This window comes from Pyrgilauda ruficollis, unplaced genomic scaffold (assembly GCF_017590135.1).
Source record: "Pyrgilauda ruficollis isolate IOZ18807 unplaced genomic scaffold, ASM1759013v1 scaffold49, whole genome shotgun sequence".
NCBI classification, from domain to species: Eukaryota; Metazoa; Chordata; class Aves; order Passeriformes; family Passeridae; genus Pyrgilauda; species Pyrgilauda ruficollis.
In genome coordinates, this window is record NW_024526488.1 from 3582090 (window position 1) to 3600974 (window position 18885).

The 18885-nt window shown below is 40.2% G+C and overlaps 1 protein-coding gene across 5 annotated transcripts; it reads right to left on the reverse strand.

The window, feature by feature from the left end:
• Positions 1-9128: 9128 nt before the first annotated feature.
• On the reverse strand, positions 9129-18879 carry RO60 (Ro60, Y RNA binding protein). 5 transcript variants are annotated; one of them, XM_041479528.1, is made up of 9 exons: positions 18788-18879; positions 14790-15381; positions 13903-14123; positions 13489-13635; positions 12128-12265; positions 11784-11900; positions 10899-11012; positions 10350-10496; positions 9129-9447 (listed from the first exon to the last, which is right to left on the reverse strand). In XM_041479528.1, the coding sequence occupies exons 2-9, from the start codon at positions 15358-15360 to the stop codon at positions 9295-9297; spliced, it is 1608 nt and encodes a 535-aa protein (XP_041335462.1). In that variant the 5' UTR covers positions 15361-15381; positions 18788-18879; the 3' UTR covers positions 9129-9294. The 5 variants fall into 5 exon arrangements, 4 of the variants coding, with proteins under 4 accessions (XP_041335462.1, XP_041335464.1, XP_041335461.1 ...); XM_041479530.1 differs by having other exon boundaries at positions 18565-18879; XM_041479527.1 differs by lacking the exon at positions 18788-18879 and adding an exon at positions 18348-18514.
• Between the last annotated feature and the right edge of the window lie 6 nt (positions 18880-18885).

Genomic DNA, 18885 nt, shown 5'->3' on the forward strand with positions numbered 1-18885 from the left:
ACTTTTTGTGAATTAAGAATCCTGTTATTTCCATTGCTTTCAGCACTGCATGTACCTAAAGCAGTTTTTCCTTCAAGGGAAAAACCATCAGTCTTTAATTCCAGCTAACTAGGACGGCAAGAGTGTCATTTAAACTTGACAGCTTCATTTTTGTCAGGCAGGTTTGAACTAAGCTTAAACTGCATCATTTGTAGAAAGTCTTTAGTGTACAGTTGCCTGCATTGCACACCTTCAATATGTAACCAGCTAATTCAACACACTGACCTTGTTTCATTTTAATTATTGCAGTTTACTGTGTGGTGCTAGGACACAGTCATCAAGGTAAATACACTGATGTGCATCTCTCTTGGAATTTACACTTAATAAAGCAATTTGTTTTGCACATACAGTCATTTAAGAATACCAAGTGTTTTTTTTCTCTGTGCAGAATTCTTCAGCCAGTGGTGTTTTTACCAGAAGCTTAACAACAATTTTGTCCCCAAAGCCGATAAACCCATAATGTAAAAATAATAATAATAGTATGCAAAGGAATTTTTCAAAGACCTTCTCGTTTTGTTTAGAGGCTTGTTTTTTTAACCAGTAGTCTAAAATAACCCTTTGAGTTCCAAGTTCTGGAAATCCCAGGGCATTGTCACTTAAGGCAAATTCTCTTGCAGCCGTTGCAACAAGCTGTGCCTGCAGATGCAAGTGAGTGCCCCATCATTAAACAGGATCTAGCTTAAGGCACCCAAAGGGTTAATTATGTTTCTTTTTAACCATTTTAAGGCTCCCCATCCAAACAGGTTTTTCATTGTGTACAATTTCACAGAAAGTAGCAGCAAGACAGTGCCTTTGTTACTGGATGGCACAAAGCCATGTTATGCTTAAGTTAATTAAACATGATATGGCAGTTAAAGTGTAGTTCTAATCCAGGGGGAAAAAACCCAACCAAAATGAAGAACCTCAAGAATAGTCATTAAAAATTTCTTTTTTTTTTCCCCCAGCATTGTCTCCAGGACAAAGCTGTTTATCTTAAAATATGCTTGTCCTGGAATGTAAATATTGAAATTTATCCACTAGAAGATCTGGATACCTGCTCATCCGTCTTAAATCCCAAGCTTCTAAGAAGCAGAAGAAGCTGGAAACAAACACTGAATTATTTAATGAAGAACACAGAGCTGTGAATGTGCCCATGTTGCTTCCTAAATACAGAATTATTTTTAAAGAGTAGAACTGCACTTCTACAGGAGAATGAAAAGACATTTTATTTGTAACTAGCTGTGATTAACTCTTAAGCTGGTAACGTTAGGAAAACAGCTATTTATATTCATTATTTGTTAATGAAGCATTTGTGAAAGTTCTCAACATACCACATATATATGCAAATATATATATTTAAACTTAAATTCAGAATGCAGAAATACCTAAAGAAACCACGCTTTGCAGTATCAGAATCATAAATCCAGATATGTAAGCACACATATTTAAAGACACCATACTTTCTCCTGAAATTAGCTTATCTTTGTGATTTCCCTCAGAGCAGAATATCCCTAAAACACTGTCCTGGTCAGTGTTTTACCTCTTCCCCAGAACTCTTGCTCAGCCATGTGCACACCCCACAGTGTCATGGTAAGATGAAATCTCTACCATTCCAGCAAGAAAGTCTTTTAGAACAGCTGCTTACAGCAGCATATCTGTGCACTGCAAACCACTGCAGACAGCAAAAAAACCTAGACACTGGTGGCATTTCATAGAAACTAAATAAAAGTGTTAAAAGCAGCAGAAAGACAAATTATTATTTCCTTAGATTTACTTCTATAGCCTATTCTTTGAAGACTTTCTCTAGTCAATACTGCAAAGAAACTGCCTGTTTATCCAGAATATTAATTGAAATGTTTTCCTAATTCTGCATGACAGCAGCTTGATACTGTTTAAAAGAATGAAAAATTTCAAATCACTGAACTAATTCTAGAAAAAAACTTTAAATTTCAAAAGCCAATTTTAAGAGCCAATTGTAATCATTACTTTTTTCAAAAAAAGCCATTCACAGGCAGATGTAGGAATTTTGTAATAAATAAAGTATACTTTTGTAACTGATTTTTACACCGAGTTTTACCAAAAATCTGACAGATACAGCAAATTAGATTTTTGTAAGAGATTTGTATAATTAAAGAACAGAAAAAAATATTCATTATTAGAAACATTAAATACTATGCCATCAGTTCCGGTGCAGGGAACTAAGCAAGCACACTCAGTGACAGCAAGAAGGCAGAAGAATAGAGGCAAAAAATAAAAGAAAAAAGGAATGGATGAGAGCTTGTGAAAAAAGATTCAAGTATAGGCCTGAGGTGACAAGATGGAGATGGAGAAAAACCCCAACATTAACAGAGAAAAGGGGACAGCAAAAGAAGAAACAAAACAAATGAAACCAAAACTAAAGCTTCTGTTATGGTGCCTGTGAGCTCAGGACAGGGTTAAGCAGTATTTGCAATTCAGACAAATATTTTCATAGCGTTTTTACAGTCAGAGCCATTATTAAAATACATTTCCCAAACTGCTGGTGTGTTTTTAAGCCAATAATACGACTTTGTTGAATAGCCTTTTAAAGGCATACCCATCCATGGGCATCAGTTAACAAGAGCAATGTGAAAAACCAACATAAACCCCCTTCAGACTTATGTCTGACAAACAGGTGTGACAGTGGTTTTAAGCAGCAAGGTGTTTTAGTGCCAGTTATTAGCAGCCCTCACACAGTGGGCATTTACACTTGCCCTGCTAACCTCAGAACCACACCTACCTTTAGACTTCTCCTTTTTGAATCACAGAGGATTGCAGTCTAATTCTACAAGCACCTCAAACTCTCCTATGCCTTGCTCCAGGTCTGAAATTCCACACATGAAATTCTATTTCTTGGCAAAATTATTATTGTCATTATTGAATTTACTACACAGTGCTGATGCACTCACTGCATTATTTTTAAAAACTCAAGAGCCTTCTGCCCTCTCCACGTCGCAGTGTCCCTTCCATGAAAAAACCTGACCTTGGACATTCATTCCTCACAGGGGAATGTTTCACTTCAGCTGTGATTCCAACCACAACATGCTTTTCTTCTTTCTTAAAGTTAAACTGAACACATGACACTGTTCATCACAACAGTCTACTGCTCCAGAATTGTCAAGGGGGTCACAGAGAAATGGCAGTCAAACTGAAACCCGTTAACTGCTAGGTATCAGGAAACTGCATTTGCCTGGTCTACAGTTGCACTCTCCATTTAGGCCTTTTTTCATTCACCATTTTGAATAAAATTAACTAGCTTTAAACTTGTCCCTGCTCAATGCTTACTGATAAACTGCAGTGCACAACTGTAGCCCCTTTTCTGCTCTTGCAGTCAGTATTCCTCCAATGCAAAGACCACTACTAATTTGAAAGTCTCCTTTTTGGTGAAAGGATAGGTTGTTTATTGTACACTGAACTAAAGCTTAAGAGTAGCAATTTTGTCTTAGCTCACTTTTTTATTCTTTTTCAAGCATTACAGTAATTACTGCCTCTTTACACGTCTAGAGTTGTTTTGGAAATTACCAGTTTAATAACTAAAGACTAGAAATGGGCCAAATGCATGTTATGGCAAGTGAGTCATGCTGTCCCCTAAAATTCAGTGTATGGGAAGATAAAAAAGATCCAGTCTATGGACAAGGAATATGCAGCATCATTCCTCTATGCCCCTTAATAGAAGAGAATAGCAAAACCAGAAAGAAACTCCCAGAAAGAAAGGTCCACATACTACAAAATTTCAGCTGTCAGCATTTACTTCAGTTTCCCCTCTCTGTGCAAATCTTGAAGGAGGGGCAGGTGGCAATGTGGACTGATCAGTGCTGGCTTTACATCACATAAACCACTGACCAGGTTTTTAGTCCAGAGTTACTATAAATGTTTAGGAGCACATTCTGTACCCCAGCAGGCATGACTACCTTTTATCACTGGGCACAGCTATCCAGTGTCAACAGATACAGGGATCTACAATTTCTATCACTCCTACTGAAAAGTTCATCTTTACCTCCACACTCTAGTTCAAGGAACTGCATTTTAAACTGGACTGCTTCCAAAGATGCAACACCACTATAACCATACATTCAATCTGTTAGTAACTACTCTAATTTTCATTTGCAATAAATTTACTTGAAAGTTACTTGAAACACCTGTTTTAAGTTTTCATTTTATATTTAGTCCAAAATATTTCTTATTACTTCACAAATACTACTGCAAATAAGAATAAGTACTTGCAAAAGATACTCATCTACCAGTTATTTTTGACATCTCTAGCTTAGAAGGAAACACCCTATCAGGTGTTTGACTATTGTGTCATTTAAAATGCATTACTACCAAACCAAATCCCAAAACATCAGTGCATTTACTGGAAATAATTATTAATATGTATTGAGCAAATGAATATTGGTGTTTTGTTAGCATCCAAACAAAACACCAATAATCATGATGTTTTGTTTGGATGCTAAAAATGATAATTTTTCACGAGAGATGGCTGGTTTTCTTTTTGCCAAGCCCAAAGTGCTATGCTTTAGCTTTTGTAGGAACACTTGGTTTGTTCTAGAACTCACCTGAGAGCTGGTGGCAGTCCTGTGTCTCCAAGCATTCTGTGAGAGCAGTGAGAATTCAGGAGTGACTTACATTCATGCTGGCTGGAAGGCAACACTACCCAGCAGTTCTGTTAGCCCTGCTTTATGTCAGGAAAGGCTTCCCTCACTGGATTCATTATGCATTAAGGGAGAGTGTAAGGAAGTAGCAGAATACCTTCAGAAACACGTAACATCCTATTTTAGCACCAAAAGAGATATCCTGGCTACAGAATGCAAGCTTTGAATTTATAATCAATAGGAATGAGGCATAATGAAAAGTGTTACAAGTACCAAAAGTATAGTAGGAACTTCCATTTTACATTTAAAAGCTTGGGTTTTAGGCAGAAAAATATGGTCTTATGTGTCATTTACCACTATGGGTAAACATGATATTTTTATAACTCATAATTATTTTCAAATTAACATCAAATTTGCTGTTTAAAACAGTCTGCATTAGCATAAAAGAGGCTGAAATACATGTTTTAGAGGAAGTTGTAAAAGCATCACTAAAAACCTTTCAAATCTTGTAAGATTGATCTACTAATGAGATCTTTTAACTTCCCCCCTATACACACAGATAGAAAACACAGAATTAAATACATATACACACAAATTGCTATCAATTTCTGTTCCAAAGTTGTAGAATACTCACTGGCTTTCTCCTTGTCACACTCTTACTATCAGACTAAAAATAAAAAATTAAAAATAAAGAATCCAGTTTCAATCACTTCCTAAACACGATTTTGTGAACATGAAGGAGGCAACTGTACAGTCCATAAAAGTTTTTAAGAATTGGTCACTATAAACTGGAGGTAGTTTTGAAATATGTTAGCTTGAATTAATTTATGAAATCAGAAGTAACACTGATCTACAAAAAGATTTTAAAAAATGAAATACTCTCCTGTTAGGAAGATTGTTTCTGAGTCATTGAATACATTCTTTAAAAAAAAAAAAAAAGTAGCTTTTTGTTTCTGGTTGTTCCCACTCAGCTTTGCTGCGTAGGCCAAGACACATGCACTTGTTAATCTTGCTCACTGAAGGTGTGCTGATGCTTCTGGAAGTTGTGACAAGGACTGAATGTGACATCCCAGTCATTTCCAAGGTCTTTTTCTACTAAAAACAGTTTTTAGAACTTCCTGTAAAGCATTTTTAATCCTAAACTAGTGCTTCTGAAACGATATTGTGCAGAAACTGCCCCTCAATTTATCTAAAGAGAGATTTCCTCCTGAAAACCCAGATGATAATCCAGAGAGAAAAAGATCAGCATGAGCTCTTGCACTTTCAGTTTTAGCAGTATAAAATGTCCCTGGGTAACTTTTACACTGTATCACAGTCACATGGTCTCAATACATACCAGAAAAAACTTCTTTTGTAGATTTGAACCATAGCCATGGAAACCACTGAACATTACTAACACTTAAAATTTGAAGATTTAAAAAAGCCCAAAGAAAAGTTCCTCTCAGTGAAGCTGCTGGTAAACTGCCATTATTAAAAATACTAAGCCCATTTGTTTCCAGCTCCATTCTAAAAGTAATTAATGAATTTATTATTCCAAATAAGCATTCCACAGCAATGGGGGAAATTAAAAATCTCTCCATATTTATAGTCTATTATAAATGAAATTAAATTATATACTATGTAACCCTGTAACCACTTTCAGCAAACTTCTCACTGTTATTCTAAATTGTGTGCAACAGGAAAAATAAAAAAAGAGATTCCTCATCTGCTTTTCTTGTTTTTCCTTCACAAAAAGTTAATAAAAATTACAAAATCATGAGGGTTGGAAAAGAGCTCTTAAGATCAAGTCCAACCATCAACGCAACACTGCCACACCACAGAGCCATGTCCCTAAGCACCAGATCCACGTGCTTTTGGAACACTTCCAGGGATGATGATTCCACCACCTCCCTTGGCAGCCTGTTCCAATTCTTGGCTGCAGACGGGATTTGAGGTTCAGCCTCACCAGTGCCAAGAGGAACAAGCCCTTCCCTGGTCCTGCTGCCACTCTTTCTGATCCAAGCCAGGATGCCCTTGGCCTTCTCACCCACCTGGGCACAGCTGGCTCTTGTTCAGCCACTCTTGACCAGCATCCCCAGGTTCTTTTCCACGGGGCAGCTTCCCAGCCACTCTGCCCCAGCCTGGAGCATTACATGGGATTGTTGTGACCAAAGGCAGGACCCAGCACCTGGCCTCAATCCATGGACCCAGCCTGTCCAGATCCCTCTGCAGAGCCTTCCTGCCCACAGATCAACTCAACCTGGTGTCACCTGCAAACTGGCTGAGGGTGGCCTCTATCCCCTTGTCCAAATCAGCCACAAAGACACTGAACAGGACTGGCCCCAACAGGGAGCCCTGGGGAGCACCACTGGTGGCCAGCCAGCAGCAGGATGTGACTCAGCCACCACCACTCTCCGTGCCAGCCATCCAGCCAGTTTTCTAGCCAGCAAACAGTGCACCTGTCCAAGCCACAGGCTCCTGTCTTCTCAGACAGGAGAGAAACAGTGTCCAAGACTTTGCTGAAGCCCAAGCAGACCACATCCACAGCCTCTACCTCATTCACTAGGGAAGTCTCCATTCACAGCAGATCAGGTTGGTCAGGCAGAACCTGCCTTTCATAAAGCCATGCTGGCTGGGCCTGATCCCTGGCTGTCCTGCTCGTGCTGTGTGTTCCACATGATCTGTTCCATAACTTTCCCTGGCACTGAGGTCAGGCTGACTGTGGCTTCCTGGATCCTCTTTCCAGCCCTTCTGCTCAGTGGGTGCCCCACTGGCCAACCTCCAGTCATCTTGAGACCTCCCTGGTTAGCCAGGATTGATGATAAATGGTGGAGAGCAGCTTGGGTGGATTCCATCAGACCCCAGGGACCTTTGAACACTTAAGCGTAGCAGTAGGTCACTGTTTCCTCCTGAATTACAGGGACCTCATTTTGTTCCTTGTCTCTGTCTTCCCAAGGACAGCTGGTCTGACTATTAAAGACTGAGGCAAAGAAGGCGTCAAGTATCCCAGCCTTTTTCCCATCCTTTGTGGCAATGCTTCCCCTCACATGCAATAAAGGATGGAGATTCTTTCCTTGGCTCTCCTTTTGTTGCCGATGTATTTGTAAAAACCCTTTTTGTGATCTATTTCAGCAGTGGCCAAATTAATTTCTAGCTGGGGTTTCATTTTTCCAACCTTCCTACATAACCTAACAACATCCTCGTAGTCCTCAAGAGCATCCTGCCCCTTCTTCCAAAGGTCTTTTTTCCCTGAGTTCCAGTGACAGCTCCCTGTTCAACCAGGCCAGTCTTCTTCCCCAGTGGCTCATCTTTCAGCAGCCTGTTCCTGCATCTTTAAGATCCTTGAAGAATCTCCAGCCTTCCTGGACCACTTTTCATTCAGGATTGTTTGTAAGGGACTTTCTCAGTCCTAAAAGACCAAGGTCTGGTCTCTGGGACTCTTCAGCTTTCTCTACACCCTCCTCAATGACTCCAAGGTGGTGCTCAGGGCTCTGGAGGTGATCCACCTGCCTCCTGGCCCAACTGGTCTCAGCTGCTGAAGTCCTGGGGGACAGGAAGCTGGCCATCCTGCAGTACAACCCTGCTCCTGTGGCTGATGAAGGCAGCATGTCCTCAGCAGGTGCTGGGCTGCTGCTGCAGCAGGGGAACCTGCAGCACAAGAACTCCAAAGTCCATGAGGAGCTGGACAACACTGTGGCTCTCTTCACTTACCCTGCTGAGGAGCTGGATGTGGCCAAGCTGGTGTCTGGGCTGACTCCAGCACTGGTGGAGAGCAAGAGCAGGGTCCAGCATGCTGACACAAAGTGTTTGCTGTGGTGGTGTCTTCCTTGGGCCCAGGCAAAACTACCCTTCTCCTTAAGGCAGTGGATGCTGTGGAGCTTGAGGACAACAGGGATGGGGTGACTCATGTGGTGCAGGCCAGGCTAGCCAGGAAGACTTTGGTGAGGCTTGGGGACCAAAGGTTTGTAAAGTACACTGTGGTCCTACCATCATCCCACCATAACACGGGGTCCTGTTTACCCCTGGGACAGATCCAGAGTGGCTGGGGCTGGCCTACAGGACTCAGAGCACACTTCCTCTGGTTATCACATGAGGGATGACGCTCTTTGGAGCTCCAGCTCACACAGAGCCCAGGCTGGTCAGGGAATGAAGTCCAATCAGAGTTTTGAGTGCATGTATAGGAAGAAACCAACCGCCTTGGGAAAAGGAGTGTGCTGGACACAAGGAAGGTGGCTGAGGAGTGGAGATGCCTTTCTGAAGGAGCATGGAGCAGGGCTGCCAGCTGTGCTGCAGGACTCTGAAGGGTGATGTGACTGCACTGCCAGCCATTACCAGGAGTGTCCAACTGTGCAGTGTGCTGCTGTATGGCACCAAGTCCCAGGGTGACAGCGGTGACACGTAGCTGCCACCTCCAATGGCAGGGGGATCACTGGCTACTGACAGTTTGACACCAGAGATGCCAGCACTGAGTTTCTCTGATTTGCATGAGACTGAAGTTCTGTTCAACCTTACAAACACCTTAGTAAGAAGCTCTAGTCAGAGATGCTTGAAGTGCCACCACCTCCCGTAACATTCTGATATGTATACAATATGCCATGAGCTAATAAAGTATATTTGGCTGGGAGTTCCCAGGGTGAAGTCTGTTGCCAGCAATGGACCCACTGGGAAGAGCAGATGCCTAAAAACCTTAAATCAAATCCAAGATGAAGTTTCGAAGGACATCCAAAGCTCCGGTGTCGAAGCCGCAGATATCCAACATGCCTCTGTCATCTGGGTCTGCGATCGTAAAGCCGTGGGAGGTCATTCCACAAACAACCAGCTTGGCAGGAATACCCATTTTCTACAGGAAGGACAGCAAAAACTATCAGAAAACACATCTAGAGTAAAATGTGTGCACACATGCAGTAACTTAAATATGCCAGAGGGCCAAATCTCACTTGCATAAGCCACTGTCTGAAGAGCTGTACTGACAGAAATGAGGAACGCCAGAATCAGAACTGCAGGATGCCTGCCAACACTGGAATGGCAGCTAACCTCACCTAAGGAAACCAAATTAAAGACTTTTGGGATTCATTTCAACAGGGTGGAAACTATGGAATGATTAAAGTCCCTACACCCGTGCCTGACAAACACATTTTTGCTAGTTTAAAAAATAGTTTATTTAAAGCATAAAGGATCGTTTGCTGAACAAATAAGGGTCTCCAATAGCAATGTGCTTGGAGAAGGTATTTTTCTTTGTTTATTGTAAAATTATGAAGCTGTACAGCTCAGAGCAGTCTCTTTAAAACACAATGGGCTTGCTTCCAAGATACTGTCTCCTTATCCTCTTGACACTTGTCCTCATCACTTCATTGAAACATTTTGACATCTACTGCAGACATCAAAGGTGAATTTAGTTCTGAGAGTCAAACATCATTCTCTAACAACTATAAAAACTTACACTGTGAATTATATATAGGATGTAGGAACTCATGCAGTCCCTGAGTAACAAAATTTCATGAACATTGGAGCACACCAAGCAGGGCAGGCTAATTACAAATCCCTTTAGCAATTCCGTGGTTTTAAATATGCAAAATTAGTACGTGTACTAATTATGCCTAAGTGCAGGACTGATAAGTTTGTAACAATATATAATTATTTACTGAAGAAAGCCACAACTAGTCCAATCTCTAAAAGATTTTTAGAGCTGTTACTTATTTTGTACAGTATTTATTAATCATAAACAGTCACAAGCATATTTACCTCTCTGTACTCTCTAAGGGCCATTGCAGGAGGAGTATTCCCAGCAAAGGTCTCGTTATCAGTAAATATAATGAAGACATCAGCAGCTGTCTGAGTTTTTTGAGCCCATATCATTGGAAGGGAACAATCAGTGGTACCCACTGGAATCTTATAGAGAAAAAAATAAATATACATGGAACACATTAATACAGAAATTACCAAACCATGGAAAAATTACTTTTGATGTAAGTTTTATGGTTTACAATGTGTTACTACGCAAGAGGCTTTTTTGTTAAACCTGTTCATTTCATATGTTCGTCCAGGATTTTTTTTGTTTGATTTTTTTTTAATATTCTTTTCAAGCTAGCTCATTGTGACATAGCACTGATGTTCTAAATTGCAATGTTTAATATCCAGCAAATGAAATAATGACATTTGCTGGGCTTTCTCTAAATAAAGTGCACCAAAACAAATCCAATCTTGTACTAGAGATATACAGATTAAACAAGGTAGTAGGATTGATTACAAAAAAAATACAATGTAATGCTGAGACTTTTTTTTTTTACATACTTCATACATTTTCACTAAAACTTGAGGTAAGGTCATGTCAGCCGTCACTGGACATGGGACCATTTCATGTGAAAAGGCAACAATTTGGGAATCCTTCTCAGTCCGTGCTACAACCTGAGAAAGTGAGAAAAGAGTGAAAATAATTCAGTTACATTACTCTGAATTTTTAATGTCTGAACTGAGCCATTCCCTACCAACACACAGCATGACAAATGCTTGTGTATTTAAGTCATCATGGCTGCTCATAAACAGTAATGGTTCATTCTACACTTTAAATATTCTGTTAAATTCTGCAAATAAACACTGCAAAAAGAGCTGAACAACTGCTCTAATTACAGTAACAAAAGATACTTCCATTTTTCTTCCCTTCCCTCTGACGTAAAACCTTGACCTTTTTTAAGGGCCAACAAAAGTTCAACTCCTCTACAATGAAAGAATACAACACAAGAAGCTTTAGAATATTAAACTGAGGGGAAAGTGATTGTGAATAAAGGCCACATTGACAACTCAAACAGACATAAGAATTACGCCAATATTTCTTAATCTAATCCGTATTTGTCTATGAATGTTTTTGAAAAAATTAAAATGTGCAAGATAAAGTTACCATTTTTTTACTTATAGTAAGCCATTTTATTGTGGCTAACATAAGTGAAAAAGCTGCCCTGACTACTTTGATTTACAACAGAAATCAACTTCTTCACACTGATGTTTCTGAATGTGGTTGCTAGTAGCTTTCAGCAATGAGGTACAAGGTCACACCTTCTGTACCCAAAAAAATATTATAAGTAATTTTTCTCTTGATTTTTAACCAACTTTAAAGCACCTTTCTATCAAAAACGCAATTCAAGCTGAAAACAGTTATAAATAAGAAACTGAAAGCCTCACCATACACATTACTGCTGCAACTGTGCTGGCATTGAGCACACTGCCCAAAACCTTTTGTGTCATTGATGCACTAACATCAACTGCAATTACAATGCGTTTTCCTGTTGGTTCCACTGCCTGAAAGAATAAAAGACAAAAATATAACAGGTACACATAATTTATATATTAATTTCTTCTTCTGCTTTCACTCCTAAAGAGGGCATTTATTCCTCTTTCTGGGTAACATGAGGACAGTGCTGCTGCCAAAGTTTCAGATTGTTACCCACCCCAGGAAATGTTCTTCATAAGCTTTCAGAAAACACAGAACTCTTAAAAAGCTTAACAAATTTGAGAACTATTATTACCTTGAAAGCTTTGTAAAATGAGGCATCTAAAGCTTCTAAAATGTCTTCATCAGGACGCCACCAAAGCTTCCCTCTGTTTCCATGTCCAGCTTTATAGGTTTCTAACGCAACCAAAATATGGAAGGGATGTATTCTACCCTACAGGCAGAAATGAAAAAAAGGGACTTTTGAAAATTTAACCTCCTTTAAAAAAGTAACAGACTAAATGTGAAAATAATTTGCTACTACAAAAAATCTCAGGTTTAGTATATGGTTACTTTAAATTTGTTAAATCTAAAGAGTTCATGCAGTCTTTACACAGCTGTTGGATGAACTGATACTTGTGGGTTACTGATAATGGACCTCGCTCCCTCTCAAAAATCCTCTAATTAACACCAAATGGGATGGCATTGCCAGAATTCTGGTAAAATTTTGCAGCTCTGTGATTGTCCAGTGCTATTTTCCATCACAGGCCTACAGTAAAGGAAAGTCCCTGCCCAGCTGAAGAGAAAGAAGCTGAGCAAGGAAAAGAACCAGCTTAAAACTAGCTTTATACAAGATACACTAACACTCAACAAGAAATTATTTTTAGAACATAGCATTCATTTTTTTCATGCTCCAAACAATTTTTTTTTTTTTTTGCTTTCCATATATGAACTTAACTTACATAACCTTATCAGCATTTTGTTATCTTTATCCAAAAGGGATGTTTCAGTCCTTAATCACTGCCAGCATCAAAACTCAGTAAATCTGAATGCCTGTGCATGGTCTATCTTCCATCAAGGTATTGCACCATGATCTTTGCTCTCCCTTCCCCAGAAAAGGAATTGCAGTAGGATGGGGAAAAAAACGACTTTTGTTGTTGTGCTAAATTCAGCTCTGGTGCTGAAGAATTTCAGTGTCCCGATTTTCATTTTCCCAGCTCACAAAACTGCTGCTCAACACACTTGTCCTCTCTACCTTTGACTAAATCCCTGAAAATTTTATTCTCTCTTTGGGAAACCCTCTTTTCCCTCTTACTTTCCTACCCCTTTGATGGACAATAAAGCAATCAGAAAAGAGGAAAGTCTCCTTGCCCATCCTGTTTTTCCCCTTGGCTGCTGTGCTATTTTCTTAACTCACTTAAAAATTACAAGACTCAGAAGATATTGATGAACCCAATTAGCAAAGCTTGCCACAGCCCTCATTTAAGAGAAGATCCAATAGCAAATGCACTTATTTTATCAAAATATTTCAGAAAGCAGGCGGGGAATCAAATGAGAAATTATAAACAGAAGTTTTAAAATAAAGTTGCAGGCATTAAACTGCAGTTTTTAAATAGAATACACTAAACATTAAAAATTTAAATCCACAGAGGCTGGCACTGATTACACAGTTCTTACCTTTTTTAGCAGTTTCTCATTTCTCAGTTTTTCACATACTATTGCCACTTCTGAACCACGTGGTTCAAGCACTGAATTTGCTGTCAGCTTTCCTAAATTTCTCAACAATACAGAAATAGGCATCTCCTTGAGTAATGCCTTCCAAACCTATGATGAAAGAAAAGGGAAACACAGAAAGATGAGATTCTCAAAGTACAAGAACTGTTATCTGTACATTGAGTAAGTATATTTTAAAATACATGTACAAATTATACTAAGATGTTAATTATTTTAAATTAACTATTTGGGTAAACAACTTAAAAAACAGGGTAAGGGCTATTTTTAAAAGAAATCTAGACTTAGACTCTGAACAGCATTACTCACTGTAGAGAATTCATACTTCTATGGAGAACTCAGCTAAGGAAGTTTACCTACCTCTTTAGATTTCAGATGGTTTGTCAGGAGATGCTCTCTAACTAGACCATATTCCTCTATCAAATGAATAACTTCCAATTCATCTTTTGTGCGTTTTACTTTCTCCACAGCCTCCAGATACTTCAAGAGTTTTTCAGTCTCAGCAGAAACTGCTTTCTCTTTATAAGCTTCTTGGACATCTTTCCACCCCTTGGTAATATACTTAGTGACTATAGCAATTCCTGATGGAAAAGAAAACCATTTCTCAAGCAGGATTACCATCTGTATACTGGAATTCATCATTCTAGCATGCAAACGAATTAGCAGGTTTCATTCTCAGACCTGCCAAACACCCATTGAAAAGGTCAAGCATACACCATTTAGAGCAGTACTTTTAATTACTGTATTCATCTCCTTAGAAGTAAGGAGCTGCATTGCCCAGAGATGCTGTGGCTGCCCCATCCCTGGAAGTGCTCAAGGCCAGGCTGGATGGAGCTCTGAGCAGCCTGGGCTAGAGGAAGGTGTCCCTGCTCATGGCAGGAGGGTTGGAAACTGGATCATCTTTACGATCCCTCCCAATCCAAACCATTCTATTATTTTAAGATTTGAAGTCAACAGATCTTCCCACATAACAAAAAAAGTGTTATTTTATGCAAATAGAAACAAAATGAGGGTGTTATTTTGTCTTCTCTTGGCACATGGAAGAAAAGAAGGAACAAACCCAGTTTACCTTGAAGATAAACAGGTCTGGTTTTTTAGATGATCACCCACATCATTTTAAAGACACAACTTACAGGATATCCTCATTAAGAATACATCTACAATGGCACTTGGGTTTCCAAAATACTTCCACAGTAAATATAAAATGTTTAAAACACAATATTTTCAGGTAAATAAAAATTTATTACCTTCACTGGCAGGTTTTAGGTGGGACAACCTCAGAAGATCTTTATGAGACCAACCACTTCTTTGCTTATATTTTGTAACTGCTAAAGCAAGAGCCATGCCATTCTTTCCATTGTACCAATCTGCAACAGCTTTCCTCAGAGCACGGCCCCACATGCCACATTTCATGCCCTCCTTCAGATCTTTTTTAAACTGGATGAAAGTAAAGAGATGGGTTGGTATGCAACACACCTCGGGGACAGCTTTAAACGCCGCTTGCTTTGTTTTGGCATCAGAGCACTGCGAGCAAACTGCGAGGGCAAACAGCAGGGGCTCCTGTTTTGCTGCTCTGCCCTCTTGACTAAACGCTTTTATTTCTTCAACAACTTCGCAGCCTCTGCCCTCTTCGATCAGCCTCAGCAAAGCTTCTGCGTTCTCAAAGCCCAGCTTCGGCTCCTTGGCGTGGTAGGCGGCGCCCTCGGAGCCGAAGCAGAGGAAGCGCTGCAGGCGGGCGCCGTCGGTGAGCTGCGGGCCGGCACGGCCGGGCTGCGCCGCCTCGCCCGGGGGCTGCGCTCCGCTCTCCTCCGCCTCCATCCTCCACGCTCCCAGCCTCGGCTGCAAGAACAACACGCTTTACTAAGAACCACGGTTCACTGCTATTTTAGTAAATACATCTTGTCTGTAAGCTTGTAATGGTACGTTTTCCTTCGTGAATTTAATCACAGCGTACTCCAAGTGTGCGGTAATACACGTCATTTAGAGGAAAAGAAACAAAAAACTCTCTAACTTACAATAATAACTAACTTATTTCTTTAAAAGCAACTCAGAAACTACTTAAACCCAATAAGTGGCACACAAAAACCATCTGGTGTTATAGCCTTTTGCCACTAATATATTACATCACTTTCATAGGTAATTTTTATATTGCAAACTAAATAGCTCAAAGTTCAGATCTTGCCCTGCTCTATTTTGCTTAAGAATTGCTAATACCGACCAACTGAAGAAAAACGAGGCTAAAATGAACAACTAAAATATGGAAAAACTGCTTAGTTGGAAGACTTTGTGAGAGGTTATATATGGTAGGTTTCAGTGAAGCTTAGACAACAGCTTTTGAACAACTGAGCAGCTCAAGAACAAATTATCTCTGCTATGGGCTCAAATAGTCTGCTGCTCCAAGTGAGAGCCAAGAAAACAGGGACATACAGATTCTGTACTGCCCTACATTTGAAGGTAAGAAGCAAAAATCAGCACAAAAATTCACATTCAGGTCTTTCTATTTACACACTCCTGAGCTGCAAGAGAGCTGTAATATTCGTAGGGCAACACCACTGCTCTTACTTGGAGAGCATCCAGCACAGTAAAATTTAAGCCGTGACACTTAAAATGAAGCAAATGCAGGTGAAATGAAATTAGCAGAGTAAGGGTAAGAAAATTCCTCATGATCACTACCTCCAAAACATTAATAGCACAATAATAAATTTACTTTACTCAGTTCTCACCGAACAATAAAATTACACTAAATAGCACCAAGAGCTCCTACTGAAAACCAAAAAGGCAGAACCAATAATCCACTCCATCAAACTGCATATAAATCTTGAAATTCAGGGACCAAAGTCTGAGCCCACACAAATGACATTTCAAAGATTTTCAATTTTCAAGAATTTGACTTTTTTTGCTTGTTTAGATAGTGAAGACAAATAAAAGCCATTTTGCTCCATTTACCAGGATAAGCTAGCACAAACAAATGCCACTAATGTAGACAGAGGGCTTCCTCCCCTCCCAGTTTTGGTAAGTAACACTGATTTACAAACAACTTCCCTACTTCTTTGACAGAGAATTTCCCTTTTTCTGCAAGCCACTAGAAATGCACCTTTCCTCTGATTTTGCATAGCTGCAGTAATCTGCACCCAGAATTGAACAACAATCATCAGTGCTCCCACTACATTCTATGAACTGATAAAACTCATAAAAATAGAAGCCATATGCTGACACCTGGTTTAAGAAAGCAGGTTTCATTGAAAATTAACTAGGAATTATCTTTCATTCTATTATTTAGAGCACTGATGCTCAGCTAAAATTATATATTCTAACCATGTTTCCTGCCAAACCTACTTAAACACACACCATGGTTGCACTGATTTTTCCCTGACACCTGAAGCATGCAAATACACTGAAAATAACAAGGGTGGTATTCCCCATGCATGACTACCAGATCAGGACTTTTCCATGTCTAAATATATTTTATTTCAATACAGTTCCATTAGCTCATTTCATTACACAGTCAATAGTGTTTCATAATAAACACAGAAAACCCAAACAAAAAATCCTGAAATCACAGTAAGCATCCATTTAGTTATCAGAAAAAAATATGGTACATGAAAGATACTGAGAAACACCATTATCTTGAAGGAAAAATAAGAATGGCAAGCATAAAGGCTCACCCATGGACAACAAGATGTCCATGTACATAAAATACTGAGAATGATTTCTTGCTGTAGCTTTCATACCCCTACTATAATAAATATTACTATATTGAAATGAGACAAGTGGGAAAACTCTTCTGGACCCTTTGTTACATCCCAGCCTCACAAGTTCCCACAGCTATTCCTTCCCTTGGACCCATCCCTTTCCTCTGGCCAGACCTCAAGCTTATTTTTTCATTTAACACCTGTACAACAGAGACTTTCAGCCTAACAGGTGGATAAATGCAAATGCTCACTTAACATATGCTCTACTATAAGCCTACTCTTCACCTGCTGAGCTGCAGCAGGGAACTTGAATTTAAAACACCTGTGGAGGATTTATCAACAATATTCTGGCTCCACAAGCACTCTCAGTTTCTGAACTGCAGGAATGCAAACAGCAGTTCTTAAAAGTCCAGACTAGGAGTTTTATAACAAAAATTGCTAAACTAAATGCCATGGCTGTTCACCATTACTAATGAAAGAGAAAACCCACTATATTTCAACAGACACATAAATTTATAAGTAAAAATATGACTTTGACTGCTCTCAAACAGTTTATACACCAGTTAGTTGTCGAGTAGTAAGTCAGTATTTTTATGTTGCTGTACCATAGCATGATTCAGTTCTTTAAGTTGGCATTCATTAATTTTGATGACTTTTCCAAATTGCCCTAGCTTTCCTAAGAAATAAAATGTCCGAAAAGTTTCACAGATAGATGAAAGAAACTCACATAAAGTGTAAAGCTTTAGCAGAACTAAGGATTCTAATTTAAGTTCCTAAGTTTAACTGCTACATTAACAACTAGTGACACTTTGTAGCAAAATCTCATGGAATTAAACTTTGAAAAAATCACATCTTTTATGACAAAAAAAGCATTAACATTTTAAAGACAACTTCTCAAATTGCCTTTGAATACTTCAAAACCACATATACTACAATCTATGAGGAACTGCATTGCACTTCTCTGCCCTCTATATTCTGCATAAGCGTTAACCTGAAGACTATAAGGAATTAATTGAGCAGAGAGACCACAACCATCCCATTGAGCTGCGCTTGTAACAAAAGCTCGTGCTACAGCTCTGACGACATAGTTCTCATACTTCAGAAAATAAGCACCTCTGTGTCAACTGGGATGCCAGGAGAACACTTCCCAAAGCACCAATGGAGTGGTGGACGAGAGCAGCACAGCAGATACCCCATTATACGAACCACATACCAGCCCGCGCATTTCTACTGCAGAATTTGCAAGAGCCTGTCTGCTTAAAAAAAATGCACTGACTGGGGGGCAAAGGCAGCTTAGCTGACGTAGCACAGAATTAGGAGATAGAAGCACCTAAAGCGGATACCCGAGGAGCTGCGATCGCAGCTGTCAGTCTCCACAAAGACGATAAACACGCGTGACGCCAGAGAGCCGCCCGGGAACGCCCCGCGGGCCCCTCACGCCCCGCTGCTCTCCGGAGCTGCTCCCCCGGCCTCTCCGCATTCCCCACGCATCCCGGGGCCGGCCCAGGGTCCCCGCATCCCGCTCCCCCTGCAGCCCGGGAAGCGCCACTTGCCTGCGAGGCCGCGGCCCGGGCGGGCCCGGGCGATGCCGCAGCGCCGGGGGCCGCGGGGCGATGGGCCGGGGAGGCACCGGCGACAGCGAGCGGCGGCC